This window comes from Micropterus dolomieu, linkage group LG18 (genome assembly GCF_021292245.1).
Source record: "Micropterus dolomieu isolate WLL.071019.BEF.003 ecotype Adirondacks linkage group LG18, ASM2129224v1, whole genome shotgun sequence".
In the NCBI taxonomy this organism is placed as follows: Eukaryota; Metazoa; Chordata; class Actinopteri; order Centrarchiformes; family Centrarchidae; genus Micropterus; species Micropterus dolomieu.
In genome coordinates this window covers 7,556,904-7,579,668 of record NC_060167.1, presented here as the reverse complement: position 1 = coordinate 7,579,668, position 22,765 = coordinate 7,556,904, and the positions used below count along the sequence as shown (strand labels likewise).

The window sequence follows — 22,765 nt, the reverse complement described above, 5'->3', positions numbered from 1 at the left end:
GAACACACATACATACACATAACCCCTGCTCCTGATTTAGATGTTAAAAGATGCAACAATCAACCATCAACAACTGAATCATCAGGAACTTTCATGATCAAACTGTATCATCACGGTATCTGATTTCAGAAGTTATTTAAACACAGACACAGAGAAGAAATACCAGACGTTTTGTGTCTTTTTGCAGCCATAATACTCTTTTTCATGTTGCTGTTAGCTGCAACAGTCACACAGGCTTCAGTCTCAGACTCACTCTGAACATCACTGAACTTCATCATGACGTTAACTATATCTACTATTACATACTGTATTTGTCTATCAACTTAGTGAATCTAGAGAAGAGCCAAACAGAAGTTCAGTTTTGTTCAAACCATAAAATGAAGTTTTGGTCAATGTTGCAAGGTTGATTTTGTCCTTAAAGCAATAAACTATGACATATTTTAAGAAATCTACACCATTACTGGGATTAAAATCCTCCAGCCAGCAGGAGCTGATACATTCGTGGTTCTAGTTTGTTAGGACAGAAACAGAAGAACTGAGAGCAACATCATGACTTCCTTCACACAAATAAAAGAGCACCACATAGATTAAATCAAACGTCATCAAAACGCACAGGTGATTTAAATTGGCTAAACTGGTGGTTTATTCAGAAAGACCAAGCACCAATTATTTAATGGACAACCTCTTCACTTGCCTTTAGTCAAACTGAAAGTGTCACCTGAAACCTGTGATTGCTGTTTTGGATAACCAATCAGAATGGATCAACTGAAATTAACTATTTTGATAACAACACTTTTCAAGAAAAAATGCCAAGCATTCTCTCATTCCAGCTTCTCAAATGTGAAGATTTGCTGCTCTTGTAAACCAAACATGGTTGAGTTTTGGACAGCTGGCCGGAAAAAGACAAATGAAGGTGTCACCTTGGGCTCTGGGAACCCTTTGAGGGTTTTTTTCAATCTGACATTTTATACTATATCAAATGACAAAGTGATTAGAATTAATGTATTGATGCATCAAGAAAATAGTGTTCAGCCCTATTTGTTTCCCATTAAAAAGCAAAGCACCTGTAGCATTTGAATATTAGACAGACTGATATTGTGTATTGCAGGTGAAAGAGGAGCCTTCAGGATCTGGAACTTCTGAACAAAAACAGTGACTTATTAGGCAGTCGACTCATGAACCAAGTTCCAATCTGTAAATATCGGATATTATATATTAAAATAAAACTGGAAGGTTGTTATATACACTGCCTGATTTGTGGTTAATGGGCAAAAACATGTGAAACCACCAGTGTGGTCTTTTCAGACAAATTCCTTTTAAAGCAACATTCTCACCTTGCTGAGTCTGTTTCTGTCTATCTAACACTCAGGACGGTCAAAATAAACAGAGGCAACAACAGGCAAAGATCAAACCAGCAGAAACATCTGGGTCTCATATGGTCAGAATCAACCCAACATTTACACGCTGTGTTCTTGTGGTCGGGAGCTTCCTGCTGCCTCCCTGCCGGCCCTGTCATTATCTGAATGAGTTTCTGGATGAGAATAACACTTTTGAGACCTCACAGGACCACAGGGGGAGGAGCATCATCTTAAGCAACTGCTTGTGTTATGGTCCTATTAACATTCCTTACAACCACAGACAAAATACAAAAACATAAGCATATTGTTTGACAGGGTGTTCTCTTATCCCAGCGAATGAAAGAATGAAATAGGCAGAATAGAAGCAGCCCTTTTCCCTATATTAAAAATGAATCTCACCTAATCTGAGTGCATTTTAACACTTGACCCAGTGCAGCATAACACTTCATCTGTTGGGAGTCATATACGGTTTAGTTTCCCTCCCTTCTCTGAGGCAGTGGTGGATGTGTCTGTACAGTATTTACACTCTGAAGGGTTAAACAAAAAAAGGCAAAATCATGTGAAGTGTTCATTTCCAAATAGCTGCATGATCACGTTGAGGGAAAAGTCAGGAAAAGGGTCATTTTGTCAATAAGGAACTTTCCCAAAAGCTGTGCCTGAATTTGCATACATTTTCTAGTAGCAAACAATTTAAAACATGAGGTGTTGGTCACTGAGGATGGATGCCGAGGAAAGGGGAGAAAGAAAAGCAGAGCACAGTCGGAAAAGCTACAGTGATTTTTCTGGTCAAGGTTCATTTTTATATTCTGAGATAAAGAAAGCTGGGGGACAAAAGAAACTGAGCCACATGTTGGTTTTGCCTAAACACTTACAACACTGAAAGAATTTGGCACTCTGCAGGTAGTCCTTCATGGTTCAAGTCATTTAGTCATTTATTTAGTCTTAAAAGCAACTTCTTTTTAAAGCTACTATGTGTACGATCTGCATAAGTTTGTGTTGACCAGCTGGACTTGGATCCTGGATCAGACAGGAACACGTCAATAATGACGTAAACAAAATTCTGTTCGATTATCAGGATAGACTAACATGCACCACCACCCACAGATCCAACGCAAACCAGGCTGCACCAACCTCCATTGGGATTGTCTCAACTTACAAAATCCTACACATAGTAGCTTTAAAACAAGCGAGGGCTAAAAAATATGCCTGCAAAGTGCTATCGTTTTAGTTGTTTCAAATGAAAATCAACTGGTCTCACGCATTTTGAATACAGCAAGTCATTAAGGGAACTTGTCACCCAAAATGTTTCGTTACAACTACTCACAACTTGATGCCTGAAGTACCGGATGACTTCTTTCTCACATTCACAGAGAACAGAGCGATTAGAGCGAGATTTCAACAATATCAAAACAAGTGACTTGTTTGGCAAACTGGTATTCTAATACTCCTTTCAGATCCTGCTTGGCATTGAACGTGGGTTTATCTGAAGGAGTGGAATTTTATTTAAGGTTAATACATTTAAACACTTAAACACTAAATTCCTGATTTGTCTAAAAAACAGACAGTGTGCGTGTGGAGAGAACTAGAAGGCAGACAATACTCTGTATTGTTCTTAGTGTCAATAAATCCCATGAAAAGACCAGAACCAACAATGCGTTAGTCCTTCGCTCTACTTTCTGACGTCTCCATCATGTCTATGGCTCTCCAAGACCCAAGCTCACTTGTTCCTACTGAACCACAGATCTTTAAAGGTGGCTCAGGATTTTTCCCCTTAAACAGCTGGTCACTGTAGTTTTTTAGCAAACGTTACTCAAACAACGACAAAATAGTATATTTGTTGGTGACTACTTTTTGGTGCTCTAGTGAGCATTTCAAGCAGCACAGTAGTGTGTGTGGGATTGAGTCAAAATAAAATCCAGTGTGTGTGCTCACCCAGTGCAACAGTGTGGCTCACTATGTGGCCCAGATGAATTAAATATATCAGGCTTTGGATCATTAGAATACTGTTTTTTTTCATGGGATTTGCTGAAAAAAAAGAAAAGTATGAAATATATCATCAGACATCATTAAACCTACAGCCAAACCAATCACTCTGTGATCTCAATACATCTGTTACATTGATATCACAATGTAATTTTCTTGTACTCATTAGAAAACATTTCTGTGATGCTGCATTAAGAAAGGCGAGTCCAATCAAGCAGTCCAGGTTTACATGGGGTCAGTAACTGATGGGAAAATTAAACATGTGGGTGACAAATTCCTTTAAAATGTCTCATTGCCCTCTCATCCTCACCCCTCTGGAACAAACGCTCGAGCATAGATCCTCTGACGAGCATTCAGTGTAGTGTTTAGAGCACTGAACGGCGCTGAAGCAGGTCATAAACAGGAGGGAGGGAGGGAAGTTCCTATTCCCCATGAAGGAACTTCTGGAGCCTGGTGTCCTCGTCTCTGCTGGAGTTCAGTCTCTGGTCAGTGTCTGATTCTGACTCTGTCCTGTTGGCAACGAATTTAACAGTGGAGAGCAAAATTCAGAAAAAGCCCACAAGTTCCTCTCCAGTGCTTTGTCACAACGAAAAGAGAGACAGAGGAATTAAAAACTTGGCTGATTCAAAACATCTCTCTGTATTTCTTTCACTCAATCTGACAGAAAGACTGAAGGAAAACAAACTGCTTGATTCTGTTTCCAAACTTCTACTCCTGTCCGTTTGTCTGTCCCTTTTCTTTCTATCTCCGTGTCCGTGTCTTGGTCTGTGTTGCACCGTGGAAGCCAGCAGGGGGCACTGTTAGGACGCCTTGCCCAGCTCGATCTTCTTCTGAATAACCCGAGCTGAGTGGTAAATGAGCGAATCGATCAGACCGGCCACTGCATGAAAGAGAAGTAACAGAAGAGTGGAAGAAAAAGAACAGAAGAAGAGAGTCAGATTTCATCCACACTAAATTTCTATTCATATCCATATAATTTCAGTCTGCGATATATTATCAGGTAACACACAGCGTCAAATGACATCGTCACATTGAGGGACTAACCTGTAAATACACCTCCAATAATGGCACAAACTCCTGTTAAGAAGTGTGTGAATGATCTGAAGAGAGAGAGTTCTGGTTATTAACATTTAGAGAAACTTGTATTCTTTCTTAACTGACATAACTGTCAGTAAAATCCTCCTTAAAGATGTGACAGACTGGCAATTTAAATGTACTTATTCTTTTATTACCCTTTTTAAAACTATTATTTTAATTATTAATGTAGTATCTGGTTATTTTTTCTAAATCATGTTGCAAAATTGTTCCTAAAGCCGTATGAATCAGACACTTGAAGTATTCAAACCTAAAACACCCCGTCCTTTTTAAAAACTGCTTGAATCATTACATCTCCATGTTACAAATAAGGATGTCTTGAACTATAGACCGCCCGCGGCCTGGTACTGGATTTTAATATTTGGGAATTTAAATAATCTGATAGCGATATATCAGCCCATAGTTGTTTTTTAAAAACATAAACACAATCTTGAAAGAGATACCTTAGATTTGTTGTTGGGTTTATTTAATTTGTGACCAAGATATATACTGAGCGGGTCTTTAATTGTCAACTTGTCAGTCTGACCAATTCATCGCACTCTCTCTACTAGTTTGTAAAATTACATTGTGATAGTTTCAACAAAGCTTTTTTGCAATTAGAGCTGGTATGATCTACGATCAGAACCAGCTCGCGTACAGATACAGCTCATGCATTATTGCTGTATTATACAGTTTCAACAACACAGTTACCATATTGCTGGATAAGTACACTGCTAAGCCATCTGCACATGCTCAATGTGTAAAAAAAAGTTTTAGCAGTGCTGTAACTGGCAGCTTTTTATTATGAGAGTACCTCAATTGTCTCCTACCTGTGTTTCTCTGTGAATTTAACCATCATGGGTGACAGCTCATATAAAACAAACACGCCTGGCAGGCCCTGGTCTCCTATAAGTCCGTTGGCCACTTTCTCATGCCTGGTGACTGAGAACTGGTTTGTTTTTACTACCTGCAAAAAAATAATGACAACAAAACACTGTGTTAGGATAGATGGGGTATTTTGGGGAAACTCAAACACCAAAGTTAAATGAATGTTTGCTTCATGGTACATAACAAGTCTCATTTAAATGCTGAATAAACTACTAAAGACAATGTTTCAAAAAGAAGAGGATCAAAATCTTCAGACCTCATGTAAAATAAACTTAATACAATTATGGACTCACCTCTCCATCAGTTTTCACATATATGGTGGGAACAATTTTCACAAAGTACTGGTACATCATTGATGCTGTGGGGAGAGAAAGGAAATTATACTGAAATATGAATGCAGACACACAGAAGACACTCAAGATCAAAATGTTTTTAATATATAATATTTAATATTATATATTATCTTACGAGATAATTTTTTCTCATGCATTCATGTAAAAGCAATATTTTCCTGCTGTAGTTGTTAAGATGAAGCTCATTATGAACTAGTTTGTATCAAACTGCAACTAATAATTATTTTGATTGTGAATTCGTCTGCTGATTATTTTCTCTATTTCTGAAAATAGTGAGAAATGCCGTCACAGTTACCCAGAGCCAAAGATGACACCTTCATAATGCTCGTTTTGTCCATCCAACAGTCCAAACCTCAACATTATTTACACCACATTCAAATAATTAAAATAAAAGCAAAAGCAGATCTTCACAACAGTAAAGCTGGAACCATGAGATATTCTTGCATGAAAAATGACTAAATGAATCAGAAGAGTTGCCAACTTAATAGTTTCAGCTGTACTTGTATAAATTGTTGGGTAGTTTAATTTATAACAAAACATCATATTTTATAAGCTCTACATATGTTTTGTGTAAAAATGTTCATTTGCAAAATAACTGATAAAGTTGTCAGATAAATGTAGTGAAGTAAAAAGTTCAATATCTCCCTTTGAGATGTAGAGGAGTAGAAACAGAAATTGGCATGAAAAGAAAATACTCAAGTAAAGTACCTCAAATTGAATGTACTTAGCTCCTGTCCACCACTGTTAAAATCTATAACACTGACTGAAATAAACCTCGGGTGGCGCTGTTCATTTTCTCCTGCGCGCTATTTCTCCTCTTTAATTGCTTCCCTTTCTCCTTCCTCTATCTGGTTATGGAGGTCTGCTGAAAAGAAACCTTCTTATATACAGTCTATGATTTAAACGCACCTGCGCTCAAAAATACGACAGTCCTCCAATTTAGGAACCAGAAAACGAACCTTATTTTAAACAGATAGTTCAAGGTAAGGGTCAATTTTAGACGGATTTTCAAGAATGTGTTGATGAAAGACACCATTTGTGGCAGAAAACGTGCCGTGTTTACTTGTCAAGGCCACAGGTGACGTTAGCACGCTAGTTAGCATGCTAAGCTAGCACAACAAAAGATCTGGTGGGATAAATAGTGAAATGTTAAACAGAAATAACGTTTCTGTATGGTATTATATAGTTACAATTTAACGACTGTAGTTAAACAACCCGCTTGTTATTTCGTCTGCATACGTGAACATAAGTGTGCTCTCTGCGGTTAGCTTAGCGGCTAATTAAATAACACTTCATGGTACAGGCTTAGCAACACAACTTAATCATTAACGTTAAGGCCAGTGTCAACCAGCAGCTTAACTACCAGTCGTCTGTATTTAAGGCACCGCTGGTAGATTTAAGTGGACAGTAGAAACGTGACATGCTGGTCAAAGAATTACCGTTGTTAGCAAGTTAGATATAAAGGTCAAATGTCTGACTTTTAGAAAACTCTAAAAATGTGTTTCCAAACGTGATGTTTAAAGCATTACACATTGAGTGTACCCAAATCCATACTACATACTAACTATTGGCAGGCTTCCAGTAAGTTCACATGGAAAAAAGACCAAGTAAAAAGTGCTTGATTTCAATGTGTGGCTGATGTAGTGCTGCACTAATCTTCCACAATGCATAAAAGAAATAGAAGCAACAAAAATAAATGTCTTGCAGTCTCTTTAAACAGACTTGGCAGTGGTACTTTAAAGTGTAGGCACTAATAGCAGCTGTACTTTTAGCTAGAACGTTAACCTCAAGATCAGGTAATCAAGCATGATCCAGCTTAAGGCCTTTATCTTTTCCAAACTTATTATTACCACAAACCACTTGCCACACAGTGAACCAAGGGCCCTTGAAGTAACATGAATTAGGCTACAGCTTCCATGACTATGAAGTAGCACTGCTTCTTCACATAGTCACGTTTTTGGTAGTAGTCACACATGTGAACAGAGTAGATCATAAGCCAGACTGTATCAGGATGTGGTCTGGCTTAGTATTTTGTTCCTCATGCTATCAGATCATACTGTGCGTCACTTTGAAAATATTAACCGCCTACTGCTCCATCGATTTCATCTCTAACCTGTCTTGAGTCTGTCTTCCCCCTACAGATGCCAGTGGCTGTAGGTCCATATGGCCAGACCCAGCCCAGCTGTTTTGACCGGGTCAAGATGGGCTTCATGATGGGGTTTGCAGTAGGAATGGCTGCTGGTGCCATGTTTGGCACTTTCTCCTGTCTCAGGTAACTCTGAACTTAGTGTGCCCCCAAACTATTCTGACTTTATAGAAAAAGCAACTGATGAAACCGTAACTTTAACTTTCCGTTAAGATCAGTTGTTACAGTCCGGGGGCCATTGTGAGCTGTTCAATGGACCAATCATTCATAACTGCCCCCCAAACATTCAGACTAAAATATTGGCATATTATACACATGAAAAATCATTTCCCCTAAACGCAACTGTTATATCCATGATGCTGATAGCCACAGCCAGCCTTTTAAATAACTAATTTGTCATTTTCACCCTGTTCATTATTCTAAACTGTCGGGTCACTTTGGGGGCTGGTGGGTGATTTATTCTACATTTTCTGTCAAATAAAAAAAAAAAACAGGCAAAACTTTTTTCCTCTCAGTAACTTTACTGTAAAACGGCGTCTTTTAAAAAGCAGAATAATGTGAGCCTTCCTCTCAGCACCTGATTGGACTTTGAAGCTTAGCACTGTGCTGCACCAACTATGTGTAAGTTCAAACTTAACCTAGTTTGAACGTAATTTCTAACTTCGGAGTTTACGTGCTAGTAACGTTTTAAGGGTTGCACCAGCTGAAATACTTCCAACGTAGACATAAGTTACAACTTAAATCTTACACCTAGCCCTTAATAGGTGTAAAGTCCTCCATAAAATAGTCTAGCGGTTGTCATGGCGCATCGTTTCGAAAGGTTGGGTAACTGGGATGAGAAGGAGCAAATTATACCGGGCTCTTCTGTGTTACAGCCTGGATGACGGGCTCATTTTGGTTAATGAAGCAAAATGCAGATCAAAAACGGTTTCAGTTATGAAGGTATGAATGGAAAATGTAGCAAAATTAAAAGTAGATTACTGTCCCAAAGAAAATACTGGAGTAAAGAGTAAAAAATATAAAAAATAAAGGAATGTGAAATAGCATTGACTTATTTAGCAAATTTGCGTTACTTGTAACAAGTTGGGCCTACTACCCACTCTGCTGCAGGCGTCCTCACTTTTGTCTTCAGGTAGGCTGCAAGTAACAGCAGCACAAAAGTCTGTAATATTGAGGCCCTTTGCTGCACCTGCTTCGAGCAAACTATTTTTTCTTTTTTTCTCCCTTAACTTTTCAGCACTACCTTTGCGTTTTGTCGGATGTTTTCTATAGGCCTACATGATTTTTGTAAGCGTTTCTACCGTTTAATTATGTCTGATGTGGAGTGTGTGTGATTGATTGACTAGTCACTCATAGCAAACTTTCTCAGCTAACCAACTACGAAATCGCCGGAGATATGTGAGGGGGACAAAACAGATTTTGAAATAGGGGGACATGTGCCCCCATGTATAATGGCTCCTACGCGTTTAAAAGTTATGTTACAATTTCATATGCCCGTTATACGGTACATTACAGGTAATGTTACAGTGTATTACCACTCTGTCACTGTTGGACTAGCTGTACATTAAGGTTTCATAGTTATCACCTAATCATAATTCTTTGTCCTTGTTTACATTTTTGTTGGTGTTTTGTTGTTACTTTTAGCAGTTAGCCTCTTTTATTATAATAAGTAATTTTCTGCGACAATGTTTTGATTAGTGTGGACTTTACGCCAGAGTAGCTAAGATGAACCTTACGATGGTGGTGCAACCAAACATCGACACAGCTTAAGTCTCAAACTAACTAGTTTCAACGTGTTGTTTAGTGTGGACTTTGCACCCTAACTTAAGATAGAACTTGCGTATCACTTGTGCAACAGGCTTTCAAGTTTCGATTCATTCAGGAGTACTTATTTGTTTCTTAGTATCCACCAGTAATGGTCATAAATGGCACTGTCCAGTAGTTCAAAGTGTGTACTGTTATGGATCAGCCATATCGACTCAGAGTTACCTGACACTAGGGATGGGTATCGACCGAAACAGCCCAGTATCGAGTAGAATCCAATCAAACCAGTACTTCATTCTATTCTTTTTGTAATCAGATCGCGGAAACATGCAAACAACACACGAAAGAAAGAAGAACAGATGCTTTTTTTAAAAAGTCTGCACGCGCCAAATCAATGCGTGATTTTAACAGCCACTTACCTTCGGCTGCGGTCTCAGGCATGTTTCACTGTTGCAAGTTTATCATCACAAGCTTGGCTTTGCATTGGTTTCATCTTCTGGTATCATTTAACACTTCTCTGCACATTTTTATTTGCTATTCACATCACTTTTCACTAATCGATCACTGCGTTCCATCACATCAATTAAACACTATTGTAGCGCAGCAACGATTAGCTGATTTTACTCATGGTGACTTGTTTAAACAGACTCCATTCTCATTTTATACTTGTGACTGTCATTTTTGGAGGTTTGTGACTCACCACTAAAGGAAAAAGCACTCGCGGAGATCTTTCAAGTAATTTTCCGTTGTTTACTTTCAACACACGTATCAAAAAATCACCTAAAAACTATTTCACTCCTCCTCTCATTCAAATATAAAAGATTTCGCAAGCTGCAGTGTTTTCCCGTATAATACTACCCGTGAGGATGAACTAATTAGGATGAGGAGGATCTGATACAGTTTCCCAATACTTTTATGTAACAGTTATTTGAAACGAGAAGAAAATAGAGAACAAGAACAGCAGCAAGAGCCTTGCTTGTCCATAACAACAATAAAAATAATAATAGGCTACCAATCAAGTACTATGGCTTCAACAGGTGGCATTTTATGCAAGGTATCGAATGAAGTACTCTTGGTATCAGTATCACTGTAAGGGTACTGGTATCCTAAAAGTTTAAACAATACACGACCTGACTCTGTTATTTACATGTTAGATTACAAGTCTACTTTTCAACCTACAGTTGAGTCCAACATTCAAACTGGAGACTGATGGTCACTTTCCTGAGGGAACAGCTTGTAAACTGTCTTCCCAAATCAGTTGACACTAAATAAAAGCCGTCTCTTCTGTCTGTAGGATCGGCATGCGTGGCAGGGAGCTGATGGGAGGAGTAGGGAAGACCATGATGCAGAGCGGGGGTACATTTGGCACCTTCATGGCCATTGGTATGGGCATCCGCTGCTGACGAGTAACAACCTCCACACAACTGTATAGCTATGGGACTCTTCCAGGAATTACAACTACAGCTCTCTGTCTGCTCGATGTCGCCACTCTCTCAACCGACAGCCTAGTTTTGTCAATAAAAAGTTCGGATTCGTCAGATGTTCTTTTAGAGTGGATGTGTTGCACTTTCTGATGCTTATTTCTTGCAGGAAAATTCCACCTGCACACACAGCACGCTTTGTTTGTGTAATCATCACATTGGTCTTCTTATGAAACTGAGTGAAACCACAAGTGGGATTTTGCCTTAATGTTCAAATCTCTTGTTTCTATTTGGGTTAAAATTCTTAACAGGTAACCAGAAGCTGAACCAGTAACTGCTTCTTCCAGTGCTCCACATTAATCGGAAACAACTGTGGTTTAACTGGTGGCCACTTCAGTTTGAGTTCGTGCACTCCTACGACAGCAAATGCCATGTTTACAGCATCCCGTGAAATTATGCATTGATTATGACAGATGCAGTTATGTGTAGCTAATAAAAGCCCTTTCTTGTTGCTCATGTGTGGTAGACAGGGACAGTCCACATGGTCATAAGTTATGGGCACTGCATGAACGTCCACATAAACAAGCAGATGAGGAAAATGTAGGTCATGGTAGGGTTTTCAAGCAAAAGAGGTAAAATTTTGAACTAAGCATTAACATGATGGAATGGTAAGCTTTAGATCAAATGCATGTATTTTCAGATGTATTTCAAGAAAATCACCTCAAGAAAACCAAACATTAGTGTTACACTGCTGCTTGGTGAAAACAGTAAAACCATTATATTACTGACCTTGTGGCGCTGTGACATCTGTCTCGTCCAGAGGGTTAACGATGCCGGGGTAATCTTTACCAAACGACAGGTGCTTTATCAGATGGGTCATGTTTATCTGCAGCATAACAGAGATTAGAAGTTTACAGACTTTAGCAACCTTTGTCTATTAAAAATGTCTTCATTCCCAGCTGTTTGTGAAAGATCATGGTACCAGACGCCAAACACAAAATAAGATCACATAACTGCTTGTACTCTAAAGTCTTTCCTTATTATTTATAATAAGAGACACATAATATAGAGTTAGGGCTGGGCGATATGGCCAAAAATGTTAACACGATAAAACAGTTCATATGATTCGATATCGATGATTATCACGATATATATCAAATCATTATTTCTTTCAAGTTTAAAGGCTGATTTTTGTTCTTGAGTGAAAATTGAAGAAACCAGATGGTTAATTGTGTGGTTAAACTCTTCTTTACGGTCAGAACGTGACAAACAATTGATGCCAAACAGCGGACCACTTAACAAATCTGAGGTATAACATTATAAACTATTATGATAAAACCTGTTTTTCAACAAATACATGAGTGAAGTTAAGTAAAATCTTTTTTTAGTCCCTTTTCCTCAACAAAATAATATTTTATAGAAAATGAAGTGCTAATTTGTTCATGATTCAAATGAATTAAACCAAATGTTTGATGATATATTGAAAATTTATTATATTGCTATTGAGGACAATTATATTGCGATAAGGGCCCAGCCCTATATTGAGTGTTTATATAGCATTACTATATATAGTCTTGAATATGACAGTCAATTCAAGGTTTGAAATTTTTTAAAATTATACAAACTAACAACAAAAAAAAGAAACAATATCTTTAAGTAAGCAAAGAAAAAATAAATACAAATCTATAATCTTTAATATTTTTGAAATCGTAAAGTAACACAAACTTAGATACAGAAAATCAGTTGTGCTACTTACGTTGTCTAAGCCGAAACTCTGCAGGTCATGAACTGCAAACACAAACAAAACACATCACTTAACTTCAAATAGATTTAGTAAAGAAAAAGGATCTGTCAGAAATGTGAGTTATTGATGATTGGTTGTGATTGATTACTGCATATTGATTCGGTCAGATCAGTTTGTAGATGAAAGGAAGCAAATAATCCAAAGCCAAAAGTCACACACAAGTTGATATCAGTAACATCTTTTCTCAGGGTACTATGGTGACATCTGACATCCCTTAAATGTTGCTGGTTGTATTTATAAACAGTCACAAGGTATTTGGTTTGCTTTTGAATCCGTCAGTAAATTCAGAAATGCCTGAGCATGCTGACATTTTATGATATTATTCCTTCACATTAAATAGTGTAAGCTTTTTAAGTATACCAACTGTGTAAGCAGGTGTTAATATGAAGTGTTTCTTCCCACTATCTAAAATCTGATGCAATCTGCAAACCTGACCACATACCATATTAACTACATTTCTAAAAATGCTAAAACTGATGGGGTGGTGATGGCACAATAGATAAGACGCCTGCCTTTGGTGTGAGAGATCTGGGTTCAATCCCCCACTGTGACCCATCCACCACTGTGTCCCTGAGCAAGACACTTAACCCCTATGCTGATATAAATAGCAATTGTAAGTCGCTTTGGATAAAAGCGTCAGCTAAATGAATAAATGTAAATGTAAAACTGGCTAAATAACCCCAATCAAAGACTTCAGATTTGATGTCTGACTAAATACGTACAGTAAGTGGGTAAAAGTGTCAGCTAATATAGTAAATATAATATAACTAAATAGCTAACAGCAGATTTATTTATTTATTTTTTTTGTTGACCTGTTACTACAAAAACACAATTACAAAGCAGGTGTTCAGTCTGTTCAGGATAAAACTTTAGTTTTTTATTAATAATTAAAAGTATATGAGCCTCTAAACGGAGACCCATTTATTTTCTAACAAGACAGTTCTGGTTTGGTCAATGGTGTGAATTTCACACTGTGACTGACACAATCAAAAGTTCTGAATACATCTACAGATGCAGAACAGTGCTACAGTGAGAGCCAAGGCTGATGTGCAGAAGGTCATGTGAGAGAAAAGTCGGAACTGGAACAAGTCTGCTTTTTCACAGCCCTTTATGCCAAATTACACACTGAAGATACCACAATAATATTTAGGTATATTAACTGGTTTTATGTTACTATGTGTTAAGTAATTTTTTGGTGTGTCTTGTGAATATGATCACATCAGAATTGTAAATTTAACAAATGACCAGAGATTTTCTTCTGACGTGGAAACTGGATTTTCTACAGCGAGTATGATCCTGTACTTAAATTCAACATTTTATACCAAGTCATTTTCATTTAATTTTACAAAATATTCCCATTAGTACTTTCCCATATATCAATAAAAAGTTACTGTACTTTAATGAGGCTCTTATTAGAGGTATTTATAAAATAAAACTGCAAATAAAGATGGACTTACTTTCCACAGCGTGCACTGCAGAAAGAAGAGAGAAGAGTCACTATAATGATGCAGGTAGACAACAAACCATGTTATGTTAATGGGTGGGAGGGTGCCGGTAGGGGCTGCACAACACTGACAAAATGTTTCATATTTTCTATGCTCAATATGTTTTTTACAAATCTAATTTTATGGAGGACAAACTTCCCTCAGGCTTCTGTGCTCATGATTTGGTTGATTTCCAAGTATTAAAAGCTCAAGTCCAATTTATGAATTGATTTACAATCCAGAGGTTTCGCAGAATATCTCATTGAGGAGGATTATTTTTTTTCTGTGCCAAAGAAAAAGAGCTTTAGAAAATAGTCTGTATAACTTCTGTCGGGTTAATCGTGCAGCCCCAAACGCATGATGCAGTGTTCAACACTTTAAGGTCAGTCCAGACTAAAAGGGGGTTTGGGACCAGAATATGGCCGATTTATTTCAACCGCATTTAGTCAAATACTCAGCATGAGTGATTCTTGTCTCTTGTTTCTGCAGCCAAGCATTGAAATGTAACGCCAAACAACATAATTTAAATAAGTTCAATCCGATTAATTTATCTCCCATCCCAGAGCCAGAGATCAGAGGATTCTCAGGGTAGGAAACTAACAGCAACACTGGTAAGTGCAGCTCAGACTTAAGCCACTTGTAATATGTTATCAACCAACCAGGTTGGCACCACATCACAGTATGTTCAGTTCAGACCTGAACAGGAATCTAACTTACTGACCACGTTTTCCATTTTAGAAGCCAACTACTGTTTGTTCAAATTAGAAGCAGCACATAAATTGTGGCGCTTTTCCTGCTGAAGTGGCTGTTAGAGACGATTCATTTAAGCATTTGATGGATGGATACTGTTAATTTCCTGCTCTTTAATTTGCAGATGAGGGAAAGTTTTAGCAGGCAGGGAAAACAGAACAGTCCAGTCAAAGACCAAAAGTGACACACAATGATGGCAGAGCAAAAGTTGACAACAGAAGTTAAAGGATGAAAGAAATAAAAATGTAGAGAAATGCAGAGGAATGAGGAAATGCAAAAAATGGAGTTAGACTAATGCATAATCAAGTGATTTAGTGATAATGTTCTTTTTGTAGTAAATAAGAAAACACAAAAATGTGCCAGTCAGAGCAGATACTCTAAAGGGACTGATTTTATTTGTCATCTTCGGAAAAACAATTGTATGAATTTAGTTTTGGTGTAACAATAGAGCCTAAGAAATCCAATCATGACAGACTTTGATTAAAATAGTTGATTTTACACTTACAGAATACTACATCAATCATATAACACTGGCATCAGATTTAGAAACCTTGTATCAGTCAAACTCTCCTGCGTTGTTTGAAAAATGAAAGGAATGACATGGTGTCATGTGACATCCATTCATCTTCCCAGTGTTCAAGGTCAGAGAAAAATAGAAGCAAACATAGAAGTGGGCAAAAAATAATGAACTAAATAAATTAATAAACACCTAGTCTAGACGGCTGCATTAATCCTCAAAGGGTGAAAAACACAACAGCTAATTCTAGCACTGGTGGTGCATATTTAAGCAAGAGATCTGATTTTAAATGAACATGCGACTAGACTGGGACTTGAATATTAATTACTTGGACCTGCACACAGAGGACTTGAGCTTTCATCAGGGGACTCAATCAACTCAGACATCTGCACCAAAGCATTTGTACAAATCTGTACCAGATCACCTGGTGAGTTAATAATAAGTCCAACATGCTGGGTTTGAAGATGTGTCTAACAACGCAACCTCAACAGAGTGAGTAAAGTATCTGTGAGCTGGTGTCCAACCTTCACCTGTGCGAGTCAAACTGTACAACAGAGAGCTAAACAGACGCTCAAAACAATACTGTGTGCCCTAAAACAACACCTTTAGGATTCAACCATAATGGGGTCGCAGTGGTTTCACAGTTAACGGTTCTTAACGGTATTGGAACCTGCACATCTATTTATTTATTTTCAAAAGGTAAACTTTTTACAACTTTTGTCAGGACATAATGTTTTGTGAAATTTTAAGAAAGCATGAGTATTTCATTTATTTAAGGGTCATTGTAACTCATGATGACAATAATTATAATGTGAACTGTGATATTTTCTGAGATGTTATACTGCGATAACCTCTTACCCCTAAACTACCATGGATGTTTTAAAATAAAATACTGACAAAATGTAATTTCTAGTTCACAAGCATTGAAACATGTTGAATGAAAATCACACTGATGAATTGTTGCTGGAAAATTTCAACATGCAATGAGAAATGATTTTGTTAATGGATGTGATGGGTGTGGATGTTGGATCTATGATGAGGGATGATGAATTGATAAATGAACAGAGACTGATCAACACACTTACCAGTCAAACGTTTCTGAACACCCTTTATTTTGTTTTATTTATTTAGTTTCAGTTTCCCTGACACATTAACACCTTTCTAAACACTTTTCCTCACTAACCCCAAACAAATTTGGAGTTGGTACAGCTTGCTGCAGCTGTGATTTTGTGCAAGACTTTTGCTGTAGAGCTGCAAGTTAGTCATTATGTCAGTTGGCTACTTGTCAATAAAGAGCAGTTTTTATAACATGTTGTGATTTGAGTCTTTAACTGGAGTCTCACTCAAAGACACACTGTATAAAGATGAAATACAGTGCGACTACCCTGGACTACTGTGCCTGATCTCCCAACATGACAGCTGTGTAGTGCGTCTTCACCTATAAAAAAACTTCCAACTAAGACCTAAAGGTAGTTTTAAAATGGCTACCACTTAAGGCTGTATAAGTTAGAAACATGTAGAAAGGCTGGCGTTTAATTATAGAACAAATATCCAGAGTACGTTGTCTGCTACAGGAATCTACCGCAGGGTGTTTAAAAGCCTTTGAATGGTTCAGTGTGTTTGTGTGTATGAAGAGAGTGGATAAACAGCAGGTCTTACCGTGGACATGAGACTGCTGGAAACTTTTTCCTGGAGCGAAGTGGAAATTTCCTGCCACCTGAGACACAAAGAGGATGAGAGGGTAAATACAAATAATCCAATCAATATAGTATTAGGGCCACTGTCAGGAAAGAAAAACTAATATCTCATATCAAATTGTGAGAAGAAAAGTAAAAAACATTGCTAAAATTCACTGTTCAATTCATATTTATCAGAAGGTTACTGTATTTTAAGAACAAAGTGTTGTATGTTATTAAGCAATCCTTAATATAGTTCATATATGACAGTTTTGACACTATTTGTCCTTGCAAAATATGATATATATTTTGGACTGAAGTCCCTTTCCAGTGACAGGTATAAAGCTCATCTTTTTCTTCAAATTACAATTTTATTCACATATGACACCCTTCTTCTCAAAATATATCCCCTTTACTCTCAGATTTAACAGAAAGAATTTCATTTTGAGTAGCAATGACAGTCTGAGGAAGAGTTTAAACGTGTGTTTGTTTGTCTACGAGTTGTTTGAACAAATCATAAAATTATACCAATTTAATTTTGCAGCTTGATCTAAAGTACTATTATCAGAGGAGTTCCTAGTATTGGCTAAAGTATTACATGTCATTGAATTTTTATATTTTCACATGTTCCTCTGAACTTTTTACTTTCCCCCGAATCACACTGAATGTCCTCCAGACAAAAACAAGGTTGTTGCTCTTTGTTGAAAAACTGACATTTTTGTGATACCAACAATAATTCACAGGTAAGAATTGGAGTACCTTATTGACCTCCAAGAAGCCGTAAACCTGACAGCCTTCATTCTTCTGCTCCTGCATCTTCTGTGTGAAGCCCTCCCTCTTACACTGCTCGATGGTGTCGGCGTTCTTGAACGCCCAGCCTCGCCGCCGGTACGCCTCTCGCACATCATCACAAGTGTTACAGCATCTGCACAAACACCAAGGGATGTAAATACAAGATTATACAGAAAACACAAAGACAGAAAAGTCCTGTGTGTGCTGGTGTCTTACTTGAGGTCTTCAGTCTCAGCTCCATAGCAGCTCTCACATCTGTTTGGGTCCAGTGTACTGGGGTCAAACACTTCACCATCGTCAGCTTTACCAAGTTCTACACACAAAAAAAACCCCCAACACAATCATCACCATCATCATTATCATCATCCTCCTCCTCCTCCACCACCAACAAACGATTCAGAAATTCCCGTCGCAGAGGCTCTGGCAAAAAAACGCAGGGCTGCCCAGCAAAAAACTTACGTTTCTTGCCATGTTTTCCAGTGATATCTGTTAACGCACAATCAAAAAGGAAAGTCAAGAATGTGCACCCAAACTTTCCAGTGAGAACCTTGTAGTGTTTAATGTCTGCTAACCTCACAAGCACTAAGGAAGAGGAGCAAACTGCTGCTGCCTGTCTTACTCTTATAAAATGCTGTGCAGTGTTTTGACCTCATGGATGTGTCGCTCAAACATCCCTCCCTGGGTCATATTTTCCTCTATTCACAGATAACCTGTAACATATCAGTGTAGCTCCTTGCACTTTTGTTGCCGTTTCGATTTGTGAATGGAGCACCATTTTTGGCCTGAATACCAGTCAAGAACTGTCGATCAGTGTCATGAGGTAATATGTCAGAGTATAAGTCTAAGTTTACCATGTTTATCGGCCTCTTGGGTGACAGGTTTGAGGTCTTTGTCCAGCCGCTGTTTGAACAGATTGTGTTCAACGTCCAACTGTTGCTCACCGGCCACGTCCATCGCATCTATACTGAGATCTGAGCAGGGGAAAAAAGATGAATGGGGTAAGGCGGGGGGGTGTTTATAATCATTAGCATGACAACACATCGGCCTGAAGCTCCTTGCTAAGGCAGCGAGGTAACAGCAGTGCTACTTACAGGCGCAGGGCATGTGAGGAAAAATGACGTCGATGTTGATTTTCAGTTTGTCTCCCCGCGACGTGTCGACGTACAGCTCAGGGTGAACCTGCAGCGAACAGCACGCCAAAACACAAACATTGAAGACATTTAACTGAAACTATTTAGGGAAACAGGACAAGGTGCATTATCTTGTAACTTTAAAGGTGACTAAAAACATGTACATTATACATACAGTTATCATGATTAACAACTATGAGAAACACAATGGTGAAAACTAGTGTTACAGTTGTGATTAACAGTTATAACTCTGAGCCTTCAGCATATAGAAGTTTCACTGTTTGTATAGTCGGACTAATCAGACCGGTCTGACAGGATACGCACAGAATGCTGCTTAATGTTAACCCAAGGCAGTCTTTATTATTTTCATAATTAATTCATTTTGGATAGCTCACCAATCTGTGACTTTGATCGACTGAAAATACAAACACACTTGGGACTTCTTGTCTATGTTGGCCTGTAAGTTGACCTTGATGAGGAGTCTTAAAAGTGATCCGTCACAACTGCGCAAACTCCTTCTGCTAATGACAGGTGATATGGTCTAAAGCTTGGGAACGAGCTGGTAAGTAGACCTTGTTAAGATTGTTTGGTCTGTTCAAACAGGTAAGTGGTACAGGGTTTCTGCAGTGTTCACTAAGTTTAATAAATTTAAGACCTTTTTATTGCCACAAACGCAATTCAATAAGGGCATATGGCTTACAATTATTCATTAAGTAAATTAATTTATTGACATTTATCTTACATTTTTGTCTGTACTTTTACAAATAATTCCTGGGAATATAATTATCGCAACCTGAACCCAGGTAAGTGTCAGAAAATTGATGGAGTAATCAATAGAAAAAATAATATGCTACTGTGGCTAGCCATAGTGACAGTGTTTGCTACAGGTTACTAAAGTACTGAACTATCTACAGAAGGCAAGAAAAAAATATTCAGGGCCTCTTTAATTTATTACCTTCTAAGGCCTTATTTGAGGGGACTGAAGTCAATGCTTTTAAAGACTTTTCAAGTTTGGTAGCTAGTGGACAAAACATCGTATTGTATAATCAGTAAATGAGGCTGTATGAAAATTTGGGCTGGCCCGCCTGGAAAGGCTACAGTGGAGTGACCACCTGGAGCCTTCTGCCCACCAGAGCAGGGAATTTCAACCTTTCAGAGTCGTGACCCCCACAGAATAATCTGAAGAAACATTCAACATGTCTGCTTTAGGCCTTAAAGAATAACAGATAAAAATACATTACTAAGGTGACTGGGCCTGTTAACATGTATAATAACAGAGTATGTAGTGTGTTTTTGACTTCTTGTCCCCTGTGATGAATGTCATTAAAGGGTTAAAATCACTGAGAGCTGTTCCTCCTTCTATGCTGCTTGTAACCATGAAATTGTCTCGCAGCCCCCAGGGTGAGAACCATAATCAGGTGATGTGAATGAACTCACCTCTTTAGTGAGATAGTACTGCAGCTCAGAGACGAACAGAATTAACATGATGACACCGCTGATGATGGTGACTGCAGAGACACAGAGGAAGTGTGTATGTTAGAAATCCTCTTCTAGTGTTTTTTTTGTTTTATAATCAAATGCAAGAAACATTTTCAGAGATGCAACAGATTAAGTTTTTCACCTTGTTAAAGACACTATCATGTGAGTGACTTCTCATAATATTATTGGGCAAGGATCATATCGTCAGCAAACTAACTAATTAAGATACTAATTCATTCAGGACGGATTGTTAATGTTGAAAATGACTCCTGCCCACCCAAAACCCACTGTTCTATGATGTTCAACAGTAAAGGATGGACACATAAACAAAATCAACAATTCAAAAAGGAAAAGCAGCAAATCTATACATTTGAGAAGCTGGAAATAAATTGCAAAAAAGATGTGTGTAGATCAGTTTTATTTTGATCAACTGTTTGAATAATCATTTGAGCACCAAGTGAAAGGCTTCCTGAAGGTTACATACTAATGAGACAAACATAAGATCAAGTTGTCACTCTTCCTGTAAATTAACTGACAACCAAATCTGTCTTTAGGCAGGCTTGTATCAAATCCAGGGCTGCAACTAACAGTTAGTTTCATTATCGATTGATAGCTTTGTCTATACAATTTATAAAAATAGCCAGCAACAGTTTGGCATCTTTGCAAAAATGAATAATGACTGAAACGACACTGATCGACTACACGATTAAGCCTTTAAGCTCTAGTCAAATCATCAACAGGCTAACTCAATTACTCATGTACATAAAACAGGTCATGTTCACTGTGATGCACTACATAACAAGCAAGTTTCTAGCTTAAAATAGTATGTTAGTAACATTTCTAACACTATTGTTATTGCATTATATTTCTTGTGTCACTATTTAAAAACACTATATTCCAGCTATATTTTGTAATTACTGTGTTTTTATCATTGTACTATATCACGGTATTCTCTTCCATTTCTATTATATATTTAAGATCATTCTATTTTCTACTGTATAGTGTGTATATTGCATATACTGCACATACCATTCATAACAATTTATTCATTATTATTATGTATATTGTATTTATTATTAATATATTATATATTAGGGTTGCAAATAACTATTATTTTCATTATCAATTAATCTGTTGATAATTTTCACGATTAATCGATTAGTTGTTTGGTCTATAAAATGATGGAAAAATGTCCATCAGTGTCCATCAAATATATATTAAGTTTACTGTCATAGGGATGGAAAAAAAACCAGAACATGTTTTGCATTTGAGAAGCTTGAACCAGAGAATTTGGACATTTCTTTCTTTAAAAAAGCATTTACTCGATTATCAAAATAGTTCGTGATTAATTCAGTAGTTGACAACTAATAGATTAATAGCTGCAGCTCTACTATATAATATACCTTTACTATATTTATATAGTTTTTGCGTTATGGCTTCCAGAGTTGCCAACTTGCACAATTCAGACAGTCTAACGTTAATGTAGTGTAATGTATATATTTGATACAGCTTTTCTAATGTCGAAAAACAACTGGTATTGTCCTTTACAGAAAACATGCTGCAAAATCACCTCCAAATTAAATGACAGCACATACATTTCTTTGAAAAAACATCTCTTGTTTATGTATATTTGTGAATTTTCATCACTAGCCTCGCCGTTTTGCTGTTAACTATTGAATTGTAAATATTAACGGTGTCTATTCTGCTGCTGTTGGGGTTTCCTTAGAGGTATATGGATAACGTTAAGACTGTAACTTGATGTGTTTTCTATATTTTAATGATTTAAAGGAGAAATTGTTCAGTTAGCCTTGTTGTTAGCCGCAGCAGCTAACAACCTGTGTGTCTGAATGGCTGCTGCTCTCTGACTAATTAAAGCCTCTCACCGGTCGCTCCTCCCCACGTCTTCACTCGGAAATCCTCCAGAGTTTTGGGATAAGCGTCAAACTGCTTCAGTTTATTTAACGTGTCCATTTTCTACACCAGAAAACACCACCGCTGAACACAAATGTTACCGACAGATTCCTACACTCCAGACTTACATTAGTCCTCGGCTTTCACTTCCGGGACACACACGAGGCACGGCTGGACCAATCAGCGTCGGCCGCGTAATTTTGTTTTCTTCTTCTTCTTTTTTTTTGACAAAGTA

General features: G+C 37.6%; 2 protein-coding genes across 7 annotated transcripts in view; one reads left to right on the top strand and one right to left on the bottom strand.

The window, feature by feature from the left end:
- Positions 1-2,265: 2,265 nt before the first annotated feature.
- Positions 2,266-22,765, bottom strand: part of ergic3 (ERGIC and golgi 3) — a 22,291-nt gene continuing 1,791 nt past the window's right edge. The window contains exons 1-16 of one of the 6 annotated variants that reach the window (XR_006829018.1): positions 22,503-22,677; positions 20,578-20,648; positions 19,102-19,189; positions 18,862-18,981; positions 18,470-18,496; positions 18,227-18,323; positions 17,978-18,143; positions 17,202-17,259; positions 14,249-14,263; positions 12,744-12,775; positions 11,777-11,873; positions 5,597-5,661; positions 5,246-5,382; positions 4,386-4,441; positions 4,027-4,221; positions 2,266-3,851 (exon numbers count right to left, since the gene is read on the bottom strand). Coding sequence is in view for 5 of the 6 variants with exons in the window: in XM_046075380.1 (XP_045931336.1) it covers positions 4,142-4,221; positions 4,386-4,441; positions 5,246-5,382; positions 5,597-5,661; positions 11,777-11,873; positions 12,744-12,775; positions 14,249-14,263; positions 17,202-17,259; positions 17,978-18,143; positions 18,227-18,323; positions 18,470-18,496; positions 18,862-18,981; positions 19,102-19,189; positions 20,578-20,648; positions 22,503-22,590 (1,197 nt within the window). In the remaining variant the exon portion in view is untranslated. Of the gene's footprint in view, positions 4,222-4,385; positions 4,442-5,245; positions 5,383-5,596; positions 5,662-11,776; positions 11,874-12,743; positions 12,776-14,248; positions 14,264-17,201; positions 17,260-17,977; positions 18,144-18,226; positions 18,324-18,469; positions 18,497-18,861; positions 18,982-19,101; positions 19,190-20,577; positions 20,649-22,502; positions 22,678-22,765 lie in introns of those variants that run through there. The other 5 variants (XM_046075380.1, XM_046075381.1, XM_046075383.1 and 2 more) reach the window with 5 other exon arrangements.
- romo1 (reactive oxygen species modulator 1) lies at positions 6,482-11,104 on the top strand. Its single transcript, XM_046075386.1, has 3 exons — positions 6,482-6,639; positions 7,798-7,928; positions 10,861-11,104. Exons 2-3 carry the CDS (start codon positions 7,798-7,800, stop codon positions 10,967-10,969), a joined length of 240 nt encoding a protein of 79 aa, XP_045931342.1. The 5' UTR covers positions 6,482-6,639; the 3' UTR covers positions 10,970-11,104.